This window comes from Battus philenor, unplaced genomic scaffold (genome assembly GCF_028537555.1).
Source record: "Battus philenor isolate CCGP_79_NKW_IND1 unplaced genomic scaffold, ilBatPhil1.0.hap1 SCAF_20, whole genome shotgun sequence".
Lineage (NCBI taxonomy): Eukaryota > Metazoa > Arthropoda > Insecta > Lepidoptera > Papilionidae > Battus > Battus philenor.
In genome coordinates, this window is record NW_027181683.1 from 1,686,663 (window position 1) to 1,699,685 (window position 13,023).

A 13,023-nucleotide genomic window follows, 5' to 3' on the forward strand; every position below is an offset into this window, starting at 1 on the left:
AAGAATGTATACATATATATACACATATGTATAAATAATCTTCTTAAATATTTGTGATGCCTGGCAATTTCAATTGTTTACATTATATGACGCTATACATACATATATATATATATATATATATATATATATATATATATATATATATATATATATATATGTTGTGGTCGGTAATGTCGGTTTTTATATTTCTTCGACTAACCTAATAAGGCATTATGACAGGTAACGATTTCTTTTCACGAATTTCGTTCAGTTTCTTGTTAATATCTTTAAAATTGTTTATCTATTTCATTGTGTCATTATCGTAATTAGTGGCCCTGAGCCGGGGGTGAGCCGGTTCGTTGCGTTCTTTTTAATCACCAAAGAAAAAAGTTCAAGTTTAAATCTTAACTTAGAGATGGAACCTGTCCTCTCACTAACAATGTACATATACATTCTGTATTACAATTAAGTCGCAAAATAATATGATAAAATACCAATTTATGTATATAATTTGACATTTCAATGCTATTTAAATTTTAATTTAGTGCCTATGAAGTTCAGACCTATTTTGTTACATGTTTTTTTTTTAAAAAAAAAGTTTTCAAACAAAAATTATCAAAAAAGGTCCAATCACATTAAGAACTTTTATGTTCCACAATGATTGTTCCACGACCACCATCATTGATATGTCTCCTTTCCACCTAGTGGGAAGGTTGCATATGTATCAATATATAAATATATATATGTAATAACATAGTTTGGACACAAATTTCTTTAACTACTTTATAGACGATGTTTGTGAATTGATAATTGATAAAAATCTCCTGTTAACACCCATGTAGCTTTATTATAAATTGTGAGATGTCTATAGACCAACTGAATTTGATACTAGTATAAAAAATATTCAGTGTATCAAAATTAATAAATTTATAACTAATGGATTCAGGCGTTACTATACGAAAGTCCATCCTAAGTTAGAAAAGGACTAATATATAGTTACTTCCGCTATGTAGCCGTGCAATAAAGTGACTGGCTTGGTGTTTGGCACTAATCAACGTAACAATACTCCTGAAGATACCCCGTGGTGGGGTGAAACACTTATTGAGTGATTTAACGGTGGTAGTTGTGTTTCGCATTGTTTACCGCACGCAAATTTATCAGCGGGCTGACAGGCGGTGCACTGGTAAGAAAAGGACTAATATCCATTTCTTACTTAATAAATTTATAACTCCTATATACCCTTTAAGCAATCTTTATCACTTTAAAGCTTATTGTTTAATAGCGTAAATAGAAATAAATGACGATGTGATGGTAGAAGGGGTAAGCTCCCCACTAGATGGATCGAAGACAATCAAAAGGAAGTAACTGAATGCTGGCAGCAGAATTATGTTTACAGTTTTTGACCAATTTTAATTTTAAACAAAACGAATTGAGAGCCCAGATATCGAACCCACAACCACGAGGAAGTCGCAATCTTTAGCCATAGGCTATTACAGGCTTGCTTGGATTGCTTGTCTGAAATGGCAAGTGGCATATCGCTCATGCAACTGATGGGTGTTCTGGTCGAATGCTTCTCGAGTGGCGACCACGAGTTGGTGGAAACAATATGTTTTGACGCCGGTCTAGTTGAGCCGACTAAAGAGTCAAGATCACGGGATGCGATCAGCGCTAGTCCGGAACTTTTGGAGAACCCTATGCTTTGCAATGTGAGCATATCATCTGTTGTGATGATGATGACAATAACTGTGTAAATTAAGACATTAATTAAAAACATAAAGCCTCCATGGTGACAATGAAACCTGTAAAACTTATTGTCCCTGGTCAAACTATATTTTCATTAATTCATTTCAGCTGATAGACGTTCATTGCAAGACATAGGTCTCCCCCATAGTTCGCCGCTATGGTCCTGGGCATCGATTTCCCGTGACCTTGATTATAAATATTAACCAATTTTTTTTTTATATAAAATCAGGCGCCATTTTAATCAAACGGTATATACTTACATTATCTGTGATTTTACACTTCTTTATACAATTTCGGTAAAGCCTTTGCGGCAGAACCTAGTGCATCGGCTGCTGGATGGGAGGGTAGTTGGTGTGTTCACTGGTGTCCTCACTCTGAGTCTCTTGTTCTTCGCCTGATTGTTCTCCATCTTGTTCTTCATCCTCCGACGAGGATAGCAAGCCTGGAATTATAAACATATAATTAAAAAAGGTCAAAAAGAATTGTCCGTTCAGTTTAATAACTTATATCATCATTAATTAAACCATTAATTATGATAAGTTAACTTAAGTGAGGTTTAACTTTAACCACAAGTAACACCGGAACTGGAAGACTTCATAAACATTTAGAGGATTTTAATGTGTTTATATTTCCTATACATTACAAATCATATCATCTGCATTTCAACCATAAGACATCAACAGCTGGACATAAAAAATACAAAATATGAATAAAAAGTGAAAACTGAGAGGATTATCGTAACGCCCCTCCCCCTCCACCTTCCATTTTTTTCTACCAGCTACCACACCCATAAAAAACTTATGCTTCCACCAGTGGGATATATCTCCTTAGCTCATCAGTGTCCAATATCCTGCGGTGAACACCTCGTGTAGAAGGCCCAAGCAGTGAAGAGACATCTAGTGAACAAATGAGGTCCTACTATATATTCACTCAGAAAGAAGTTGATCAGTTCCTTACCAGCAGTGAACTGCGGGTTTGTGAGGGCGTCCGGCCAGTACCTCTTGCTTATGGAGGAGCCGTTTTTACTCTTTTTGCCTCCTGGAAGTAATAAATGAACATATAGAACATATATAGGATTTACTGTATATTAATTGACAGTAAATGAGCTATTAGTTAATTTGTTGTTGTTTTTTTTTTAAATAAAATGTAACAGAGTAGCGACTGACCCGGCTTGTCGGCGCACTCGAGCATGGGCTGAAGAATGCGGCGTCGCGCGTTGATGAACCAGTTGTTGACCTGCAGCAGCGTCAGCCGCGTCTGTGCTGCCAGGGTTCTCTTCTCTTCCTCCGTGGGGTACGGATGCTGGGAACGCAGACCATAGTATTGTATACACCAATACCTCGCTTTTTTTCGAAGTTTCATCGCTGGTTAATTAGTACTAATTTTCACTGTGCGTCGTTAGATTTTCGAGGTTGCGTGGTTTTGGGTTCGAATCTTTAATTTTTAATTTATTTTGGAAATTATCTTTTATTTCTAAATGATGGCAACACTAGTTTCTAATTGCGCCATGCCATCAAAACTCGGGGATTCCCATTCTAACTAAAAATCAACGCAATTTGAATACAGTTATATTTTCACTTTGTTTAGCTAATTTTAGAGTTCAGTTTCAAAGTTGTAAATATTATTCCAATATATTTATTGGCAGAGTTATATTATTTTTATTTTTTAAATGTTTACTTTGATCAAGTTTCTTTTTAAAAAGTAGTATTTTCGTAACCCTGAAACCTATCTTCGATCTTTACATGGTTTGCTACAAAAAATCTTAATTCACTTTGCGGCGTTTCAATTTGCGTCGTGTTTTTTTGGAACGTAACCACAACGCAAAGTGAGGTATTGATGTATATCTGAACACTGTTACTTCGGATGCTAATAGATGGCGCTAGGAGCGGATTGCCTCGCGCTACCGTGTAACCAATATCGCTTATGCGTCTTTTTGTCAAAAGGTCTAATTATCCCCGAGTTACGTGTAAGCAGTGTATCTTGAACACCTATAAGATCCCACGCCTGTGACATAAAGATAACTAATCTATGGGGCCGCGTGAGTCTGGACTCGGACAGTTGTATTACTTATTCTGTTGGATTTAGAAGACGATGAGCTTGGGTCTCTTATTTAATGGAATCAGGCGTTACCTTGCGGAAGTCCATTCTAAATAAGAAAAGGACCAATATTTAGCCACTTCCGCACTTGCACATGCAGAAGTAGTCGTGCAATAAAGTGCACCGCCCGCCAGCCTGCTAATAAATGCGTATGCGGCAAACAACGACAACAAACAAACACCGATTAATGCCAACTAGTCACTCTGTGTTTGACACTAATCGGTGTAACATAACTCCTGAAGATGCCCCGTGTAAGGGTGAAACACGTGTTGAGTGATTTAACGGTGGCAGTTGTGTAATTCGCATTGTTTGCCGCATACGCATTTATCAACGGGCTGGCGGGCCGTGCATTTTATTGCAAGACTACCACTGCATGTGCAGAAGTGGATAAATATTGGTCCTTTTCTTACTTGGGTCTCTTTGTTAGATGCTCAATAGAGTGAAATAACGGAGTCGACGTGGCCGGGTTTCGTGTTCCACACAAAGCGTTTGGAAAGACGACAACACGAAGTTGTCTCGTGTTGCTGCAAGACAGAAATGTTACCAAGTAGAGTTTAGCTCCTCCGTAAGATACTCTGATATCAATCCAAAAGTACGTATAACGACCATCGAAGGGGTCTCAGTGGGTAAGAATTCCATATAACCTTGCCCCATTCCCAAAGAATAGAGCATCTTGTATGTATCGACCTCGACGACTGCATTTTTGATGAGAGGAATCTCAACACACTCAAAAGAGCTACTGGACGCAAAGAACCTTCGACAGAAGTCTTAACGTTGAGGAAATCTCAGAAGCCTTGGATCAAGCTGATCGATGTTGGAGTATGTGCATATGTACATATATATGGGCACGTGTGCGCGTGTGTGTGTGTGTGTGTGTGTGTGTGCATGTTCTCGTCTGCTCACCACGAGGTGCTGGAAGAGCCAGGCGCGCATGGCCTGCGTGGCGTGTCTCGGCAGCACGCCGCGCTTGCCGCCCTCCTCCTCGTCGTCGGGCGGCGGCGAGCCCGACACGGAGGAGCACGACTGCGTCGACAGCCCCGACTGGTTGGACGTGCTTGAGTTCGTGCCTACGGGCAGACGACATGCTCACTTATAATATTTCTCTTTATCAACATATAATTTTATCTTTACTTAAAAAATCTCACGGAGTTTGTCACGGGCTTTTAACGAGCACATATAATTTCATGATCATAAACAAAAAAGTACAATGGGCCGTCTTATCACACGAGGTAATCTCTTATAGACGACCATAGTATGGGATAGGTAGAAGTATATATAACGGGTAGTTAACGTGTACAAAATCATATGTATATACACCAACACCTCGCTTTGCGTCGTTTCGTTTTGCGTATTTTCAAAGTTGCGTCGCTGCTTAATTAGTACTAATTTTCACTGTGCGTCGTTAGATTTTCAAGGTTGCGTTGCTATGGGTTCGTGTCTTTAATTTTTTTTTTATTTTCTTTTTTTTTCTAAAAGATGGCAACACTTATTTCTAATTGCGCCATGCCTAGAAAACTTTGGGATTCTCTTTCTAACTAAAATCAACGCAATTTAAATACAGTTTTATTTTCCCTTTGTTTTGCTAATTTTAAGGGTTCAGTTTCAATAACATATTGTGTTGTAATGTAGTGTGTTGTGCTTTTTTAAAGGAGAATTATAAATGTATATAAATTTTTATGTGTTGTTTCTGGTTACAAAAAATGTTAATATTATTCCAATTTATTTATTGGCAGAGTTATATTATTTTTGTTTTTTAAATGTTGGTCCAATTTTCTTTTTTAAAAGTAGTATTTTCGTGACCCTGGAACCTATTTTCGATGTTTACATATTTTGCTACAGAAAATCTTACTTCACTTTGAGGCGTTTCAATTTGTGTCGTGTTTTTTTTGGAACGCATCTACGACGCAAAGTGAGGTATTGGTGTAACATATATATTTATTAATATTAGAAGTATAAATCCGCAATAAGCCATTTGCTGTGTTTATAACTACCTAAATAAATAATGTGCAATCTATCGATGTGCAAGCTAATAAAGAGATAACATATATTGTTTCGCGAAGCTGTCAGAAGATTGAGTAAACATCCGATTTCCTCTTCGAGAAAAATAACTGATCATCGGAAGAGATTTCGTATGGTAATAGAGACAGTTCTCAGTTAGGTACCATGGGAAATTATTTAAATGTATCCTAGGGTGTACAATAAAGAATATTAAATAAATAAACTTATTTGTACTTTTAAAATCCCAATTCCCTGCGTACTTAAGAACACAAATCAAGCTTTTCTTTTATTTTTAAACACTTTTGAAATACATGTTATTATTTATCAGACTTAAAGGTTTTAATGTGGTATAAATAGCCAATTTATTGACTAATAACTTAAAAGTTTTTACACCCTGTTTCAACCGTATATATTATAATTATTTTAGATAATGCCTGTGGTGTATTAGGTTTTAGGTACATATAAAGATGTACTTTGGATATATAAATAAAAACATTTGGGACGGTTAAGTATAATTAAAAAAATAAATACATTTAAAAAACTTTTAAGTTAAACGGTTTTTTGATACCCATATTGTGGTGGTTGTGTAAAAATATGTACCTAGTCCGCCATACTGGAACGGCGTCCATCTTGAATATTAAATTTTGACATAATCATCGTGTTTTATTAGTGTAGCTCTTTTATTTGATGCCCATATTGAGGGGGTTAAGGAAAAATATGTAATCCGCCATTTTGTATCGGCGGCCATCTTAGATTTATAATGTTATTGATTTTATTATATTGTATTGTCATCTAAATTAAATGTTTGTACCAAATTTCGAATCAATCTGACAACGGAAAGGTGCTTAAATTTCAATTTCTAATTTTGACCCAAATAAATAAATAAACAAATTCCGTACGGGTCAAACTAAATAAAACCGTTTAATAATTAAGAATGGGATCAATATATAGCTACTTCCGTTATGCATAGAGGAAGTAGCTATATATTGGTCCCTTACTTAGTTAGGATGGACTTCCGCAAGGTGACGCCTGAATCTATTAGATAACAAAATAATGTTACTGACCTGTAAAAGAGTCCGCGGTGATGAGACCGGCTCCGATCTGGCTGATTGGAGTCGAACCTTGCACAACCATGGACGCTGGAAGTCATCACACACTTACCATCAATCACTATTCAAAATAGAGCAAATAAATATTGGCTTTGCTTCTCAATTAGTCATCTTAAAATCCAATTTATGGAAAATTTATTACATCACACAATCAATTTATTACCCACAGTTGCAATTATTGTATTTTTAAAAATACAATAATTGCAACTGTGGGTATTTCATAGACATCAAAAATAGGCTATTATTGTTTTACTTGCGCATATGAAATTGTCTATAGGTTGAGCAATTGCAAAACGTATGTATGTACAACTGTATGCATAGGTTACAGCGCGATACAAAATAGGCTTTTACAGCTTCATCAAATATAATTTACAGAAATCAAGGATCACAGATGATAAATAGAAGAAATAAAAATAAAATCGAAAAGCATAAATTTCCTTTTCATAAAGTTAACAAATACTTCATGACTGAAAACTGAAGAAACTTCTTCAGCTCGGTACATTTAGGATCATTTGGTGACAGTATGCCTAGAAATATCCAATAAAAAAGCATTATTATCTTAGTTTTGAATCTAAATTTAAAACTTACGGTTACTTACGAACGCTAATGTCTGTGGACGATGCCCAACATCCTTATAATAAAAAATAAAGTCTAGAATGCTATGATAAGATTCAATAACATACATTTTAAATTTTGATTTAAAACTAAGAAAATAATGCTTTGTCTTTTGGATATTTTTAGGCACACTAGCACGGAATAACCTTAAACTTTTCAAAAAAGTAAAAAAAGGACCAATATTTAGCCACTTCCGCACATGCAGTGGTAGTCGTGCAACAAAGCGCACCGCCCGCCAGCCCGCTGATAAATGCGTATGCGGCAAACAATGCGAATCACACAACCGCCACCGCCAAATTACACAACACGTGTTTCATCCCTCCACGGGGCATCTTCAGGAGTTTATTTTTATGTTACACCGATTAGTGCCCAACACAGAGAATGACTCTGGTGGCTAAATATTGGTCCTTTACTTACTTAGGATGGACTTCCGCGAGGTAACGCCTGATTCCATTGAATATTGAAAAAAGTTTATGAGTACCAAGCAGGAGTTTCTTCAGTTTTCAGTAAAGAGGTTTTATCGGCAATGAAGGACGTCCACCTACAAGCATGATTGTGAACAGGTAGACCTAACTTGAAGTCAACGGGAGATGTCGCATCGTATGTGTATTTTTTATGTTGATGCTGAATGTACATGATGCGCGTATATTTTACTTACAATAGTTTTGCGGTTACGTTCCCGTGTGCATGTGTTAGTGCCACTTGCGTATGCTGCAACATATGTGTGTGTCGAAGTGAAGCGTTAGACGTGTGTGTGCGTGATGCGCGTGCGCATACTTACGGGTATCGCGGTGCGGCGGAGGGTAGTGCAGGTCGGCGGCGTGTGGCGGGAACACCGGCGGGTAGGCGGGCGCAGCTAGCGGCGCCGGCGGGGACTGTACAAGCGAAACAACGATTTTATAACGAGAAATCAATTGACGTTTTGCGAAATGGTAATAGTGCAATTACCCTGGTAATACAGGAATGTAATGTAGCATTCTTAATTTAAATTTACACGTCAACATTCTTAACAAGTTTTTAATTTAACAATATATTCAGCCTCGTTATCAACAACCTTTTACCATCTAGCTTACAACGTCTTCCAAGTATGTAATAAGCTATCAAATGACAATCAAATATCGACATGCGCAAAAACGAAATTACTTTCCTATTCCCCTAATAGAAACCGATGAAGTCGAAGAAGGCTGTATTGTTAAAAACCATACAGTACCCGGCGATAATTTGCACATCGACTTTTGGAAAGAGATAATCGGTTAATTTCTTCTTCGTAGAGCATGGATGCACAGACCGCGGCCCGCCGGTCGAATACTGGTGGCCCGCCGACAGCAAAAATAATACTCTCGTACATTCGAAAAATATTGAATTCTATTCCAGAATAAAACCAAAAAAAAATAATTACCTATACTTCTGGCGGCCGGCCCGCCATCAGTTCATGATTTGCCCGAGTGGCCCCTAGTCTTAATAAGTCTGTGAAACCATGTCGTAGAGCATAATCTCTGTCTCACACTATCTACCTATCTGACGTTTTGTAAGTCGTATTTCGTGCGACAGAGATAACGCTCTACGAAGCCGAAATTAGCCAATTGTCTCTTTCCAAAGGTCGATGTGCAAATTATCGCCGGGTATTCTACATTATTAGGGCGTATTGAATAAAATAGTTTAGTTTGATTTAGTTTAAAATAGTTTAAGTTTTAAATTAGAAAATTATTAAAAAAATGGAAAATAGAGGCACGGACTCTGATATCTATGGAATATAGATCCTAACAATTCGCATTGTTTGCCGCACGCGCATTTATCAGCGGGCTGGCGGGCGGTGCACTTTATTGCACGACTACTGCCGCATAGCGGAAGTAGCTATATATTAGTCCCTTTCTTACTTACTTTTGTTCGTTTAAAGATTTCATTTGAATGTATCTTGTAAGACAAATTCCCGTGTATACATTCCTGAACATTAGGACATGCTGTAAAGGCAGGAGTTTGTGAGTGGTACACTGTTAGGAAATCAGACCAACAATAATTGACCATTGTTTGGCTTAATTAGTAACAGAACATTATTATTTAGTAAATAGTTGCAACCTCTTTTCGTCCAAAATATCGCAATGTCTGAGAATGAAGGTCTTTGACCATTATGAGTTGCTGGTGATGCCACCTTATAAGAAGGCTCAGTCATCCAGAAAGCAATGGACTATGCTAGGTGTTTCGCTGCGAGATTTAATCAGAAATGAAGCTCGAAGAATTGTTCGTTTATAGTGGCAGTGAACGGGGAACATTACTCGTACAATCGGCTGTTAGTGGCGAAAGGTCCTCGAGTGACAACCATCAGCTGGTAGACGCGAGGTAGGTAGAAAAAAAGAAAAGAAGAAATAGAAGGAAACGCTATTATTCAATCTGTTATCGGTGTGGACATACTTTTGGTACCTGATACTGTGGTGAGTTGGAGGTGCTGGAGTGGTCGTCCATCGTGCCGGACAGGTTGTTATTGCTTTCTATTCCACCTGGAACACACACACAAATAGTTGTCACTATTAATACATAAGAGAAAAGAAAATCATTTTTTTGATCAATATATTACCCGTTTGTCAGAACTAAGTTATATTTTTGTTTCATTTTAAAATGACATGGCCTACAACTTCCGGCAGTACTAACTCTGAAGAGACAAATAGTAAACAATAATCAATGTTAATATGTATTAATATGAATTCTGAAATCGCTTTTCCTTACTATATTATCATTACGCTACTTATTATTTCTTTTTTATTTTTGGATAAAGTGTACCATAAATTAATAGACCCAAATGTGCTATACATTCACTGTATGTATGTATGTATATATATATGTGTATATATATACATATATATATGTATATATATATCTATACATATATATATATATATATATATATATATGTATATATATATATATTTATATATATATAGCCAATCACTCTGTAAATAAAGATCTAAGTAGAGAAAATAATACGTCATTGTCTGTAAAGTCGCACAACTGACAAAACGTCACACAGGTAGTGTGGGACAGAGATAATGCTCTACGAAGCTAAAATTAGCCGAATGTCTCTTTCCAAAGGCCGATGTGTAATATTTATCGTCAGGTACTGTATGTAAGTTTTTTATCTTAGTGACTATTTTCCTTTTGAATCTTGATTTTACTTTTTTAATTTTTTGGTGTATTTTATTAATTTATCTTGTTACAACTGCCTTCATTAATTTATCTCTGCGCCGCCTAACGGTCAATCGGTAGAGAATGCCTTCGTCATTAACTTCGCCGTTAATAAGAAATATTAAATAAATAAACGCTTATTAAAGATTAATCGATAAATAAAGAACCACGCCCTCAAGTTATATGACCATGGCGTCTGAGCTCACGGCAGCAAGTGTGTCGTGGAAAGGTACACGTGGAAATTTCCGACAGTCGCGCGTGCGCATTTAAAATGATCGTGTATGCCTTAGCAGTTTTAAATAATCAGACGAGTTGAGGGTAAATGGAGTATAGTCAACATATTAATAGTAAATCTATTTCAACAATTTATTTTTCTTTAATATATAACAACATTACAATATTATCAATGTTCATCGTCATATATTCGTTTTGTAAACTCATGGCTTTGGCGATTGGATGCGAAATTGTTTTTTTAGTCGTTCCCCCTTCTTTATTTGAGGTAGGAATTTTAAAATGCAGATGTAAATCATTTTTCATTTTCATTATAATCCTTGCTCTCGTACCAAGCAATGATCTGCATGTGAATATGAAAAATTTTTGATGGTTGTCGATGTAGGATTGTAATGCCCTGTCCCATAAATATGATAGGGGTGAACGTGAGGCCCCGGATAGCGGGGGCCATTTAAAAAAAAGCAATAGTCTGCTGTACTAGATCAGAAATATAGGACAACATTTGTCATTGCCCATGACAGGGAGGCAACACTTTCCTCTTCCACTTTCTTACTTATCTCAACCACGAAATCACTTTTGTCCTATCAAACATTCTCACCTGAAGTGTAATCGGTTCTCAATAGATTCTCGCTTTGCATCTTGGTCTTCAAACATGCGATGTAGCGGCCGCAGAAGTCACGGCACAACTCCTGCACCTTCTCCAGTTCAAGCAGATGAATCCTGAGCACCTGTAAAATCAAAAATAGCTAGGATCTATACGCATGCTTTTTAATAGCAACAAACAGAAGATCCAGGAACTGAGAAATGAATTACTCGACTCCGAATAACATACCTTACAGTACCTGGCGATAAATATTGCACATCGACCTTTGGAAAGAGACAATCGGTTAATTTCGGCTTAGTAGAGCACTATCTCTGTCCCACACTACCTATGTGACGTTTTATCAGTCGTTGTATTTCGTGCGACAGAGATAACGCTTTACGAAGCCGTAATTAGCCGATTGCGTCTTTCCAAAGGTTGATGTGCAATATATATCGCCGGGTACTTTACAATTTTTTGGCCTAACGATAATGCAATTGTTATTTAAGACGACAGAAGACGACGAAATTCTGCAGTTCGATGCCCGACTATAAAACTAGGGTTTTTGTATTTAAATTTATATAGAAAATTGTAGAAAGTTCTGGATCAAAAATAAAGGTTAAGCAGAAAGGAAGATTTAGTGGTTTAAACACCATCCATTATGCATTAGAATAAAACTATTGCGTTCACAGCGTCATGTATCACCATTTACAATTGTCAAAGAAAGCAAAAACTATCCAGAAGTTTTTGTAATAATAACAATATATATTTATTGCGCACAATAATTTCAATAATTTAATTTATGGAAGTAGACACACACAAAAAACGATACTAATTATAAATAGACACACACATGTAAATATGAAATCGGATCTTAGAGGTCGGAAATCTTCTAGATTGACACAAGATACTCTTCCATGTGAGGGAGGACATGGTAATGTGGAATTTCTGCCCACTAAAAACCTCCTTGGTATTCCTCGTCTACATTGGTGTGAGGGGTCACAGTAACTATTTTGGACAGTGCGCTGTTTTAAACAGTCTATCCCAGGGCATACGTTTTTATCTCAGATTGTGCTACCACGATGGTTCAAAACCATGTCGAACTATCGTCCTCGGAATCACTGAAGCATTCCACATAATCCTATCCTAATATAACAAGTTATATTGTGTTCTCGAAGGTTTCTTTCCAAAACAAAAAAAAGACAAGATCGCATATGAATTTATTAACTAAGATGTTGTAACCCTGGTAGTCGATACCTGTATACTTTTGATCATGAGGCCGTCAATTTCTGGATCGTCGACGAGGAAGGGTCGCCGGTCGCGGCGCTGGTGCTGCACGAAGGCCTGCAGGTCTGCCCCGAACGCGTCCGCGGCTGGAGGCTCCGCCCCCGCCGTGGCCTGCTCGCATCTCTCCAGCAGTAATGCCAGCAGGGGGAACAGGGGATGTCTGCAATACAATCGCACATTTAACTTACCAAGAGTAACTTAGCT

General features: G+C 37.1%; 1 protein-coding gene across 2 annotated transcripts in view; it reads right to left on the reverse strand.

Moving 5' to 3' along the window:
- Positions 1-1,793: 1,793 nt before the first annotated feature.
- LOC137922831 (homeobox protein PKNOX2-like) overlaps positions 1,794-13,023 on the reverse strand; it is an 81,848-nt gene continuing 70,618 nt past the window's right edge. Inside the window, exons 3-11 of one of the 2 annotated variants that reach the window (XM_068765918.1) lie at positions 12,790-12,979; positions 11,551-11,680; positions 9,963-10,039; positions 8,326-8,419; positions 6,885-6,959; positions 4,726-4,889; positions 2,892-3,027; positions 2,683-2,763; positions 1,794-2,167 (exon numbers count right to left, since the gene is read on the reverse strand). In XM_068765918.1, the coding sequence (XP_068622019.1) occupies positions 2,043-2,167; positions 2,683-2,763; positions 2,892-3,027; positions 4,726-4,889; positions 6,885-6,959; positions 8,326-8,419; positions 9,963-10,039; positions 11,551-11,680; positions 12,790-12,979 (1,072 nt within the window). In that variant the 3' untranslated portion in view covers positions 1,794-2,042. Of the gene's footprint in view, positions 2,168-2,682; positions 2,764-2,891; positions 3,028-4,725; positions 4,890-6,884; positions 6,960-8,325; positions 8,420-9,953; positions 10,040-11,550; positions 11,681-12,789; positions 12,980-13,023 lie in introns of both variants that reach the window. The other variant, XM_068765917.1, reaches the window with a different exon arrangement.